This window comes from Mustelus asterias, chromosome 6 (assembly GCF_964213995.1).
Source record: "Mustelus asterias chromosome 6, sMusAst1.hap1.1, whole genome shotgun sequence".
NCBI classification, from domain to species: Eukaryota; Metazoa; Chordata; class Chondrichthyes; order Carcharhiniformes; family Triakidae; genus Mustelus; species Mustelus asterias.
In genome coordinates, this window is record NC_135806.1 from 51,799,152 (window position 1) to 51,812,225 (window position 13,074).

Genomic DNA, 13,074 nt, shown 5'->3' on the forward strand with positions numbered 1-13,074 from the left:
CTCTGCTACCCACAAGCCCTGTGAGCCAAAGCCCTTATAGTTCACACTCTGCTACCCACTCACTCCACTGCCCGCTCCCGACGCTGCCCGCTGTATAGTGCAGCCGGCTTTTTATGCTCCCGGCGAACCCCCCAGGTAACTGCCTTTTATACTAAGCCTCAACCTCCCAGAATCCCCTTCAGCTGACCTCACTTCCTAAATTCAAAACCCTGAAAAAAGCCCGCGAAATATACTAGGAATACCCTTAAATGAATAAATGAATAATTAAATTACTTCTTTGCTTACTCTCAGCACTCCTGCTAAGACTCTCTCCCCCAGTCTCACTCCAGTCAATCTCAGTTTTGCTGTGTTCTATCTAACGCCTTCACAAATTATTCACATGACGAAGGAGCAGCGCTCCGAAAGCTTGTGATTTCAAATAAATCTGTTGGACTATAACCTGGTGTCGTGTGACCTCTCATCTTGTCCACCCTGTCCAACACAGGCATCTCCACGCATTATTAAGTAATTCTATTCCAGAATTAATTCACCCTTTGGGTAAAATAAATTGTTTGCCAACTAGCCTCATCACTTTATTTTTCAATTAGCTCATATAGCTCCTAATTTTATCTAATCCAATCACATCATTTAAACTGTCAAATATGTGTTTTTAAAATCATAAGAAATAGGAACAGGAGTAAGCCATTGAGCCCCTCAAGCCTACTCCATCGTTCAATAGGATCGTGGATGAACCCACATTCCTCACGTCTACTTTCCTGCCCTTTCCCTGTAACCCTTGATTCCCTTACTGATCAAGAATCTATCTATCTCTGGCTCAAATATACACAAGGACTCTCCCCTACAGCTGTGGCAAGGAGTTCCAAAGAGAGACAACTCTCTGAGAGAAGAAATTCCTCCTCATCTCAGTCTTAAATTGGCGCCCTTTTATTCTGAGACTATGCCCTCTGATGTTTTCCCTCATGAGACTCTCCCATGAAGGAAAACATCCTCTCAGCATTTACCCTGTCAGGCCCCTTAAGAATCCCATATATTTCAATGAAATCACTTCACTCTTGATTCCAATGAATCGAGTCCCAACCTGTTTAACCTTTCCTCATAAGACAATCCCTCCTGACGGGATCATCCTAGTGAACCTTCTCTGAACTGCCTCCAACGAAATAACATCTTTCCTTCAATAAGGGGACCCAAACTCCAACTCGTACAGCTTACATAGCTAACTGCAGGAGAACTCGTTCAATTTTGCAATACTAAGTGCACAAAAGTAAAATTTCATTTGGTTTAATCCTTCAAATAAGGTAAAATACTTACAAAACCAGACAAACCTAATTCTCGGAAACAAGATCGAGAATACAGTGCATTTAAGTTCAAACTTCCTTGGTTAAACTTAATTCTGTTATAACTCACCATTTTTTATACCTTTCTGCGTGCAACTCCTCTCTAAGCTGCAAGATTTTTATTTTTGTGATCAATGGGTACAGTAATGCTATCGATCAACATGGAAAAGATTGTATCTGTGCTTGGCTTCACATTTCCATAATGCCTAGGTTTTTCCTTCAAGGTCAAAGGGTCCACTTCACTAAACTTTCAAATAGTACCACATATTATCCAGTAGGAAATTCCTACTGGATAATAGAAATATCTAGGTAATCATCTCCCTCTTTAGGCCCAGCTTGCATTCCAGAAGGGGAGTAAATCAAAGGATTCTGCCCTTGATCGCTTGTACTTTTTTTCTAGTTAAGTTGAAAAAACCTCATCTTTCAATTCAGCACTTTATAGCCATTTGTGCTCAAACATTGAGTTCCAACAATTTAGCTCAATCCCCCTTTTTTTGAGGCAGCAGCTATTGGTAATGATTGCAGTTTTACCAGTTCCACATGACACATCTTTTTGTTATATTAGTTATCCCATTACCATCCCCCTTGCCTTTGACCATCATCCATTTTGCCTATTTCTACCTCAACTCGCCCATTTATTAACTCTAGAATTGACTGTTCCACTGCATTTTTACCCCCACCCCCATGTCTTCCCTATATAAATCGGTTCCTGGGGCCTTACTTGCCTGGAGTCCTGATTATCCAACACTCTGTGCTCACTGACCTACCTTGACTTGCAGTTAAGTAGTGCTTTAATTTCAAAACGCTCCATGGCCTCTGATCTCCTTATCCCTGTAATCCTCTCAACCCTCATATCTGTGCTTATCTAATTCTGATCTCTTGAACATTCCTGATTTTAATTGTTCCACCATTGGTCACTGTGCTTTAGCTGCCAGTAAGTTGTGGAATTACCTCTCTAACCATTCCACCTCTCGTCCTTTAAGATGCCCCTTACAATCTACTTCCTTCATCAAGCTTTTGGCCATCTGCTCTAAAATCTCCTTATGTGGCTCAGTATCATTCAATTTTATAATGATCCTGTTAAGTGCCTTAGGATTTTTTTTTGCATTAAAGATGCTATATAAATAAATGTAATCTGTCCTGTCTTTCGCCCTATTGCAGGCTGCCTTTGTATTTTTTATCTTTGCCTCTGCACTTGCTTAAAACCTGTTTGATCAGAGCAGGATAATGTTGGAGGTATACAGTCATTAACTTTATTCCTTTCTCCACATATGCTGCCTTACTTGCTGAGTATTTCTAACATTTTGTTACTTCAGATTTCCAGAAGCTGCAGTATTTGCTTTTGCGTGAAATACTGTGTTTGCTTCTGATGTATTTCTAAAAATATATTTAGCCCTCTTTCTGATCATGTGCAATGTCCTATCCTTATGTGCATATGTTCATTGACCCCTTTATTGGTTACACAACAGTCTCACTCTGCTACCTTCCACCCCTCAACCCCAAAGTGCTGCTCATGTTTTCTGCTCTTGTCATCTGTCTCCTGTATTTACTCCTGCTTTGTCACTGGCGACAGTCACTTGTCTCCTTCCTCTAAAGCTCCCACGTTCTGGAACACCGCTTTGTTAAACATCTCTTCGCTGTTAGAAGTCACCTTTGAAAACAACCTACCTCTTCAATTTCACTTTTGGCTGAATGTCCTCGTTTCGCTGCTCTTCCTACTTGAGTTTGCCCCTCAACTGAAGAATTTTGTGTGAATGGTGAAATTTAAGTTGTATAAATTTTTAGAGTTAATCAGGGAGCTTCTTTAAATGTACTTAGAGTTGACTGATATTTATGCTCTTTGTGTAATTCTTTGCGTGTAATTTTCAATTAAAATTAATAGTATAAATGTAGTTTAATTCATTTTGTTTCCTTGATTATCTCTAGAGAGGCGGTAATAAAACACACGTTGGTACACAAAGCATTTTTGGACTTGTTCACACACTGCTCTGATAAAATGAGAACGGTAACTGGTTTTTAAAAAAAGCGATTCTGTATCTATAGCCATTCATTATTATTGTTCACGATTTGTATTTTAATCTACTTAGATTAATCTTTGAATATTCTAGTTAGCAAATTTAAATCTTACGTTCTGTATTGTCATAAATTTGTTCAGTTAATCCTTAATCTTTTTGAAACTAAAGTACAATTTCAGATTGAGTTGGACCAGCCGTAATAGCAAGCTTCTTTGAATGTGCAGCTGGGCAGATACTTTACAAGTGAAAGCTACCCACGTTGTTCCCTTTAATCAGCTACAATAGCTACTTACATTTTGGCTGTTAGGGACCAGAATCCCAGCTAATTTAAAAATAAAATAACAATGAAGCAAACATTGATTTAAATTTGAATAATCACTCATAGCTTAATAGTTATCCGTGATCAAGCGAAGCATCTTGCAATGTTCAAAGTTCCATGCAAGTAGAAAGTGTTGTATAAATTCACTAAACCAATAATGGAATTGCTTTAAATGTACTCTTAGTTGATATGTTTATGTTCCTGTTTTCCTTTAATTGGAGTAAGTTGCTATGTACACAATGCTGAGAATCAAAATTAATTTAAATATAGTTTAACATGTTAACTGACCTTTGTTTAGTTAAGGTGGTAAAGCACATTGTGCATGAAGTATTTTGTTTAAAAGAAGTGCTGTGATTGTGATTTAATCATAATTAAATCTTAACTGCTGCTTTGGAAATCCTCGTGCAAGATGCTTTGAGTTATTATTGTCACATGTATTGGTGCACGGTGAAAAGTATTGTTTCGTGCGCGCTATACAGACAAAGCTTTCATAGAGAAGGAAAGGAGAGAGTGCAGAATGCGGTGTTACCGTCATAGCTAGGGTGTAGAGAAAAATCAAGTTAATGCGAGGTAGATCCATTCAAGTCTGATGGCAGCAGGGTAGAAACTTCTTGAGTCAGTTGGTACGTGACCTCAGACTTTTGTATCTCTTTCCCGATGGAAGAAGGTGGAAGAGTGAATGTCCAGGGTGTGTGAAACTTGATTATGCTGGCTGTTTTTCCGAGGCATCGAAGTGTAGACAATCAATGTTACAGGGTTTTGTACGGAATAGTCATGGATGGAAAATAAATACAAATTATTAAAGTTTGTTTTGTTTTTAATATGGTGGAAGAATGCAACTGCACCCATCCCAGAACATATTGGGTGCCTTAAAGTGATTTCATTTACTCGTTCAAATGATACCAAAGCTTGTGTGGTTCACAACTGTCATCTGAAGCTTGAAGTTATGTAATTGTTCAAGGATGCCTTTATTCTTGCACGTTAATTTGGGGGTGGTTTTATTCTGCTATTAGCGCAGTGATTTTCTGACTATCTAGTGCAGACAGAGGCCGACACTCTGAACAGATACGTGTTAAAAATGCATTCAAATTATCGCCAGCACACAAGCAAAATGCTGCAGCTGTTGGAAATCTAAAATAAAAACAGGAAATACCCAGCAGGACGGGCACCATTTGTTGGGAGTGAAACATTTTGGGTCAGTGAGTTTTCATCAGAACTTGCTGAGCATTTTTTTTTTTGGTTTAATTTCAAATTATTTTTTTGATTCTGAACATTGCGTTCACTGCAACTTATTCCAATAAAATGAACAGGCTAGAAAAATTGCAATTTGGGGTTTGATTGCTTGATGCGTCAAATGAATCTCAATTGGTTTTTACTGTTCATTTGGTCCATAAAATGAGATTACAGCCTTCAAATTTACCCCCGTGTTTGCTGTTTAGTTATTTATTTTGCCAGTATCTAGTTTGCTTCACTGCACTAAGTATTATGTGTAATACTATTATACAGACTCGAGGATTAATGATAGTATATTTTCATAGTGTAAATGATTATGATGTGTCTATTTGAAATGTACTTTTCTGAATTCAGGAAATGATTGAAACAGTGAGAGAAGCGGTCATCTATATGGCGCACACACATGATGGAAGCAGAGTAGCCATGCAATGTTTATGGCACGGGACCCCCAAAGTAAGCGGAAGAGAAACAGGGTGCCTTTTGCTATGCTTTTTTTTTGATCTGATGTTTGTTGTGCACTGTATTTTCCATGGAAGTTCCTGGCTGCACCCGGTACAAATAATAAATCAGATGATTGACCAAATGGTCAAATACTCAAAAGGCTAGATATCTCCAGCTTAAATTCCTCTATTAGTTTGTTTTCATATTCAGGGCCGCATGTTTCAAATCTAATTTTTGAAATTTGTTGTACTTTGTAACATTTAGAATACTGTATTATTATTTTCAACATCTGATTCGGTAATAATCTGAAGAGATTGAGAACTTCACTGAAGGCAGAGCTACTTGCTCCCTTATTTAGGCCAGTAAGATTTCCACTTTGGTTCATACTTTCTGCTGAAATGATTGATAGGCAGGATAAGAGTGGAGTATTGGTGGTGTGACCACAAGTAACCTCTCAATCCCTTGAATTATGAAAGGGATGGTTATTAACAGTTCTCTCTCCTGCATCACTGTACAGTGATGCCTGTGGAGCTGCATGTATGCAAATATCAGATGATAACTGTGATGGATAGTCTGCCAAGGTACTGTAGCTTAGGCACGATGATTAGCTACTTGGAGTCACTAGAGGGCAACTGGCATCCACAGTTCAGTTTCAGTAGAGGATGGGGAGGAGGGAAGAAATCTAATTATAATAAAGCTACTTTGAAGTCCTGAAAGGAACAAATCATTGGATTACACTGACCAGTTAATCAAGTTGTTTTTTCTCTGACTCGGGTTTTTAAACAACTTGGTGCATTCATCAATTCTTGTTTTGTTAGAACAAGTTCAGGTACAACTCTTTATCATTAAAAGTTATTTTGTTTCTTCCTAGGACAGAAAAGTTATTGTGAAAACAATGAAGACCTACATAGAGAAAATTGCTACTGTAAGATGTGGATCTGCGGCTTGTTTTTTTTTGTATGCTACAAGTTTAAAAGTCCTTTTGGAAATGTAACCAGATTATTTTGATTGAGATAGAGAGGTGGAGAATATAGTAAATAGCCAATTTAAAAAGTGGAGCACATTTAGCACAGTTTATTCATACTTTGCATCTCATGTTACGTGATTTAAAATTACCCTGTGGAATAAAATTATATGCTTTCTGGAAAATAACTTCTGTTATGGAGCGAATGATCATTGACCAGATTTGTTGTTTCACGGGATGGGGGCATCTATAGCAAGGCCAGCATTTCTTGCCCATCCCCAATTGCTCTTGAATTGAGTGGCTTGCTAGGCCACTTAAGAGGGCAGAGGCAACTATATTGCTGAAAATCTGGAGTCGCGTGTAGGCCAGACAGGGTAAGGATAAGAGATTTCCTCCCTATAACTTTAAACCAAATGGGTCTTTATGACAATCAACGATATCTTAATGTTCACTGTTGCTGAAGTGAGCTTTCAATTCGAGATTGTATTAATTGAATTTAAATTCCACCAGTTGCAGTGGTGGGAATTGAATCAATGTCTCCAGAGCATTACCTTCGGTCTGGATTAATAGTCCAGTGCCATTATTATCACGCCACCATCTTCCCCAAGTAATGGCCTGGAAAATTCCGTTTTCTTCCTGTTTTAAAAATTTTTTTCTGATACCTGTCATTACCGGAACTGGGGGCAGGAGCAGCTTGTGCTGATGTGGCCCTACCCATGAGGGGGGACAGTGATAGCCTCTAATGAAGATTGGTATCTTGCAATGTTACATGCTAGTGGTAGATTGCATGCTCTTTCCTTCAATGATGAGGCAAATCGGTACAGCACATTTTGTAGTGCCCAGCATTTTTACATGGTACAGCACTCGTCAGCTTTAATTTTATGACTAACTGTAAAAATTAATTTAAAGAATTAAGATTTAATAGTGACTTAAGAAAAGGGATTGTTTGAGAAGGGATTGCATGTTACTTGTGTTCTTAGCTTAAATCCTGATGTCGCAAAGAACAGCATTTGTGTAGTTGATTTTGGAGGGCATTATTAAAGAATCTTGAAACACTGACTCATGCAGTTCATGCAACTTGTTTTGCAGGGTGAATTTTCCCATTTGGTTCTCTTGGCTGCTTTTGACTGTATAGATGACACAAAACTTGTAAAACAGATAATTCTGTCAGTAAGTATTCAAATGTTCCCTATATTACTTGGAAAAGGAGGCAGGTTTAGTCTAAGTGTTGGTTTCAAAGGTTTTTTTGAACAAATATGTATGTGATTTTTATTGTCAGTTTGCTTGCTGACCTGGAAACTTTCTAGTAAAATTCCTTCCTACTAGGTGATGTGGAAACATTAATTATGACGAGCAAATCATGGCATATAAGTAAATGTTTGAAACTCATTGAAGCTTATAGACCAGACACACTATTTTTTCCTGGTTATTTGGAAAGGGTAATGTTAAAAATTTAGTCAAAAGTAAGTCGATGTCCACTGCTACTAAGCAACAAAGGTTTATTGTGTCTGATATTTCTATAACATTGTGCAGGTTAAGATAAATTTGAATTGACAATCATGTAATCATGTTAACAAAAGTGAGTTTTTTTTGTTGAGAGCTCCAGGCATTTTAAACTGTAAAATTGATTTTATGAGCAGCTCTAACTTTAACATTGTCTCTGCACAGGGCAACTCAAAACTGACTTTCTTTCCTCTCATCCTTTTCTTCCTCCGCCTCTTACTCCCAAGGATGGCAATTTGTGCTGGGGCATTTGCTAATGAAGTCTGGCAACCTTTGAGTATCTTGTTCAAGTTACTATCCTTTAGTGAGTGTCAGTAATATCACACCTTATAGTTTTCCAGCATGCAGAGTTTCAGTTGGAACATGTTTTAGTAATAGGGCCTTGGTATCCACGACTCCATTCCCATCCCAGCCCAAGTATTGCTAAAGACAATTAAATTAATATGCAGCCACTGAAAACAACTGCCCAGGTTTGGCTGCATCTCTGAACTTAATTGTTTGAGACACAATTCCACAAAGCGCAGCTGAGTTGGGAGCACTGGTCTCCCGTGACACTAGTTAAATCAAATCCCAGCAAAGGTTGCCACCTTCAAGAGATGTGAAGTATGGAAGGAAAGTTTGAAATGACACGGAGGGTAGGCTAAGCACAAGAACTGAATTAGCTGAGAAATAAAATTATTGACTACTTTCTGTTGGCTATTTAAAAATTTGAATTCCATTTGGTATCTTGAAACATTCTATTTACAGGAGGTCATCAGTGCCCTACCTAACTTGATCAACAATAAATATGGCAAGAAAGTTTTGGTGTATTTGTTAAGTCCGAGGGATCCAGCACATAGCGTACCAGAAATTATTAAACTCCTGCAACAAGGTGATGGCAATGCTCACAGGTCAGAATGCTTCATTGTATGTTGTGGCTGTAGTTGTGTTCACGCGTTAACCCTTTTGGTCTTAAATTTTAAACTGCTCTGTTGATTTCAGTGACAACATTAGATAGTATAGATCAATGAACAAGGAAGAGTGTGTGTATAGCAAACCTTCATCTTACAATAGTTGACAAAGGAGTGACTGGTGGAACAGGAAATCTTGGTTGGTTTCAAGAAGGAATTAGACCTACATATGAGATTTTTAAAAATTCATTTTACGTGATGTGGGTGTCGCTGGCTGGGCCAGCATGCATTGCCCCATCACTAACTGCCCTCCATTTGAGAGTCAACCACATTGCTGTGGATCTGGTGTCGCATGTAGGCCAGACCAGGTACCTTCCCTAAAGGACATTAGTGAACCAGATGGGTTCTCACAACAATAGACAATGGTTTTAATTCCAGATTTTTGTTGAATTCAAATTTCGCCATCTGCCATGACGGGATTCAAACCCTTGTGCCCAAAGCATTACCCTTGGTCTTTGGATTACTAGTCTAGTCAATGCCAACGCTTCCCCGATGCAGCGGTTCAAGAAGGGAGCTCACGACCACCACCTCAACGGCAATTAAGGATTGGCAATAAATGATGGCCTAGCCAGCGATGATCACGTTTCATAAATGAATTTTTTTTAAAAAGGTTCTTTTCAACAAATTAGATTCAGGATTATTAGCAAAAGGCATATTCTGAGTAGAAGGATTGACTATCTTAGAAATCTTAGAAACCCTACAGTACAGAAAGAGGCCATTCGGCCCATCGAGTCTGCACCGACCACAATCCCACCCTATCATCTCCTATCTAAAATTGTTGCTGTGTTTACAATTAACAGCCCTCTTCTCTCCCCCTTAACAAGATTACATTCTTGGTAATCCAATTTTCCATGGCCATATATTCTCAATTTTGTTAGATCACCAATCATACAGAAAAACTGACTTATCCTGTTATCATTAAATAAGGGATGTTGCAGTTTCTCAGCACAGTTAGGAAGGGGATCTGTTTAGCTCCTTGCCTGAAATGTCTTATTGCAACCGGGATGGAAGTTGGGCTACTACAGTTGATATGAGCACACCAGGATAGACGTTAGTGACTGTTATACAATTCCCTTCCCTGAAAATGTGCATGTGTGGACATGAAATGAACATAAGATTGAGCAGAGCTTAGGTGTCCTTGTAATGAACTATCCTTCCGACAATTATTAAAGTTTGCCTGGAGATACTGATGAACTTCCTCTGTTGTGTTATAGGAACTGAACTAGGGGATTTGAACTGGGAGTGGTGGGCATTTAGTTGATAGCAGCGACTTGAGTAACTTTTGAGGAGGGAGAGACTAGAAATTGAGGAGCTCATGGACAATTGAGGGTGGATCCATTGAGAAGCATTATGGCAGTTTTGAACAAAATCTGAGGGGGAGCAGTATGCAAGCATTCGGGCCAGGGTTACAGATTTTGCAAACACTTAATGTCGTTCTTGTCACCTTTAGTACTTTATCTTCAATTTAATTACAGTTACTGAGTAAATGTATTAATATTCCTAGAATAAGTTGATGGCAAATGGTCTTGGATTCTAGATTTGACTTGACGTTTGTCCTATATTGAGTGTGTGAATTGAACTAAAACAATACCAAGCCTTCGCTTCAGTTTTTTTACTAATTTTTTCCCCAATCCTTTGCCACTAAGCATAGTTTCCCAATGTTGAGAGCGAGGAAAAAGGATATAATTAAATTCTGATGTGGTGCTTTCTTAAGGATTTAAGTTGAATGCAAAAGTATATTCCATTGAATTCATTTAAATGTTCTGGAACTGCATTGCTGCCAAAAATAAGCCCAGAAAGAGTCAAAAGATTTCTGTTTATTGTTCCAGTAAGAAGGATACAAAAATTCGTCAGCGTGAGTTGCTGGAGGTCATCTCTCCGCATTTGCTGCAATACCTGCAGGAGAATGCTCGTGAAACGGTGATGAATAAGGCAACAAGTGTCATTGTGGCAGATATTCTCGGCTGTGCCATTGGTGATTTGCAGCCTGCCATAAATGCGATCGTTGAACTGGCTGCAGAAGATTTTGTACCTGGAGGCAATAATGGTGAGGTAATGTACAAACATTCAGCTTTTTATTTTAGACTCTTCTTGCATCTATGTGGCCATCAAACATGCTTCATCTACAATCACTAGGTTACATTGTTTTGTAGAAAAGCAGCACCTAATTTGGCCTTTTCTAAGTTTGGATTGGTAAATCCTGAATGCAGAAAGCTGCATTACATTTTTACGGTCAACTTGTCATAAAAGGACATTCTCTTGGTTTAAAATCTTATGCGGGACCATTTCTTTCTTCATTGCAATTATTCCTGCACACAAGCAAACAATTGCTTTTTCATTCTGCATGGATTTCCCATTTTGTTTTGTCACTAATTATTTTTACAGTGCTTCGTCACAGACAAAGAATCTGCCATAACTAATTGACTTCACCAAAATGCCAAAAGATGTTTTCCTCCACCCCTCCCCCAATATCTCTTTGTGGCTTTTTGCCAGATTCATTTTCAAATGGTTGCCTAGGTTGACTCCAAAATGATTAAATCTTTCTAGATTTGCAATATGTTGCTTTTTTAAAAGATAAATTCACCAATCAAAATAATCAAATATGGCTTGCCCTTTCAAAACAGAATTGTACTGTACAGGTGTAAATAGGGAATCAGATATATTTGGATGTAAAAGGCTAATAGAAGACAATGGGTTTAATGTAATATTTTTTATACAATTAGCTTATACCAATAACAGTTCATATTTGTATAGTGCCTTTAATAAACAAAGAAAATTACAGCACAGGAACAAGCCCTTCGGCCCTCCAAGCCTGCACCGACCATGCTGCCTGACTGAACTAAAACCCCTGACCCTTCTGGGGACCATATCCCTCCATTCCCATCCTATTTATGCATTTGTCGAGACACCCCTTAAAAGTCACTATCGTATCTGCTTCCACTACCACCTCTAGCAGCGAGTTCCAGGCACTTACCACCCTCCGTTTTTAAAAAAAAAAACCTGCCTCGTATACCTCCTTTAAACCTTGCCCCTCGCACCTTAAACCTATGCCCTCTAGTAATTGACTCTTCCACCATGGGAAAAAACTTCTGACTATCCACTCTGTCCATGCCTCTCATAATCTTGTAGACTTCTATCAGGTTGCCCCTCAACCTCCGTCATATGTATTGAAATATCTCAAGGATTTGCCAGGGCTTTCAGTGTGACACTGAGCCAGAAGTCGAACTTATAAAAGGCCAAATTAAGTGTTGTTTTTCTACAAAACAACTAGAAGTGCTCAAGAGGCCAGAGGTAGAGGAGCGCAGATATAAGTTGTGAGGGCCAGAGGAGATTAGTGCTTGGAAGGGACACAGCCTTTAAGAGATTTGAAAAGAAGGATGACAATTTTTATGAATCAAGATGGTGTTTGACCAGATTAATAAGTAATGGGACTTGCGGTGACCTAAGATGAGGGCAGTAGACCTGTGTGTCTGTAGGTTTGTGAAATATCAACCGGAAGTACAATTGGAATAGCTAAGTCTAAAGTTAACAAAAACATGGGCCTGAATTTTTCGGATGGCAGGGTCTCTCTTCCCATCACTGAGTTGGCAAGGAACACACCACTACTGACTCACAAGTGCTCCCACAGCCATTTCACGCTCGAATGAGTATCAAGTGCCTTCAGGCAGGACTTCCACTTCTCACGCAAGAAACTCTCCCATCTTAGAAAGCTGCTGGCCAATCTGATTGGCTGGCAGCTCACCAGTCCTGCAATGTTGCAATGGATAAAAGAGGAAATAAGAGGAAATACTGTAGGATGCCCGAGATCAAGTCCAAGCACTGGAGGCTGAGGTGCATTCAAGGATTCCAGGGTGGGGAGGTTATGGAAAACCCTTGGTGGTGGGAAGGGGAGAGGCCTAGTTGGGGCAGGGAGTTCTGGAGGCCACCAAACCTTAGAGGAAGGTTGCTCAATTTCATGGAGCTTCTAATGGGGCATTCCTCCCTCCCTCCTCCTCCTTCCACCCCACATTCCCACCTGAGATGTAACACTTGGTTATCACTGAAGGGTGATCTTATAGAGGTGTGTAAGATCATGAGAGGCATGGATAGGGTGAATGTACTCGGTCTTTTTCCCAGGGTTGGGGAATCAAGAACTAGAGGGCATAGGTTTAAGTTAAGAGGGGAGAGAATGAATGGGAACCTGAGGAGCAACTTTTTTACACAGAGGGTGGTGCATATGTGGAATGAGCGGCCGGAGGAAGTGGTTGAGGCAGGGACATTGACAACATTTAAAAGGCATTTGGACATGTATATAGATCAGAAAGGTTTAGAGGGA

General features: G+C 39.3%; 1 protein-coding gene across 7 annotated transcripts in view; it reads left to right on the top strand.

The window, feature by feature from the left end:
• Positions 1-13,074, top strand: part of pum3 (pumilio RNA-binding family member 3) — a 48,008-nt gene that overhangs the window by 29,643 nt on the left and 5,291 nt on the right. For all 7 annotated transcript variants that reach the window (XR_013498161.1, XR_013498162.1, XR_013498163.1 and 4 more), the window contains exons 10-15: positions 3,261-3,339; positions 5,256-5,354; positions 6,214-6,267; positions 7,396-7,476; positions 8,557-8,699; positions 10,589-10,811. Coding sequence is in view for 4 of the 7 variants with exons in the window: in XM_078214303.1 (XP_078070429.1) it covers positions 3,261-3,339; positions 5,256-5,354; positions 6,214-6,267; positions 7,396-7,476; positions 8,557-8,699; positions 10,589-10,811 (679 nt within the window). In the remaining 3 variants the exon portion in view is untranslated. The remainder of the gene's footprint in view (positions 1-3,260; positions 3,340-5,255; positions 5,355-6,213; positions 6,268-7,395; positions 7,477-8,556; positions 8,700-10,588; positions 10,812-13,074) is intronic.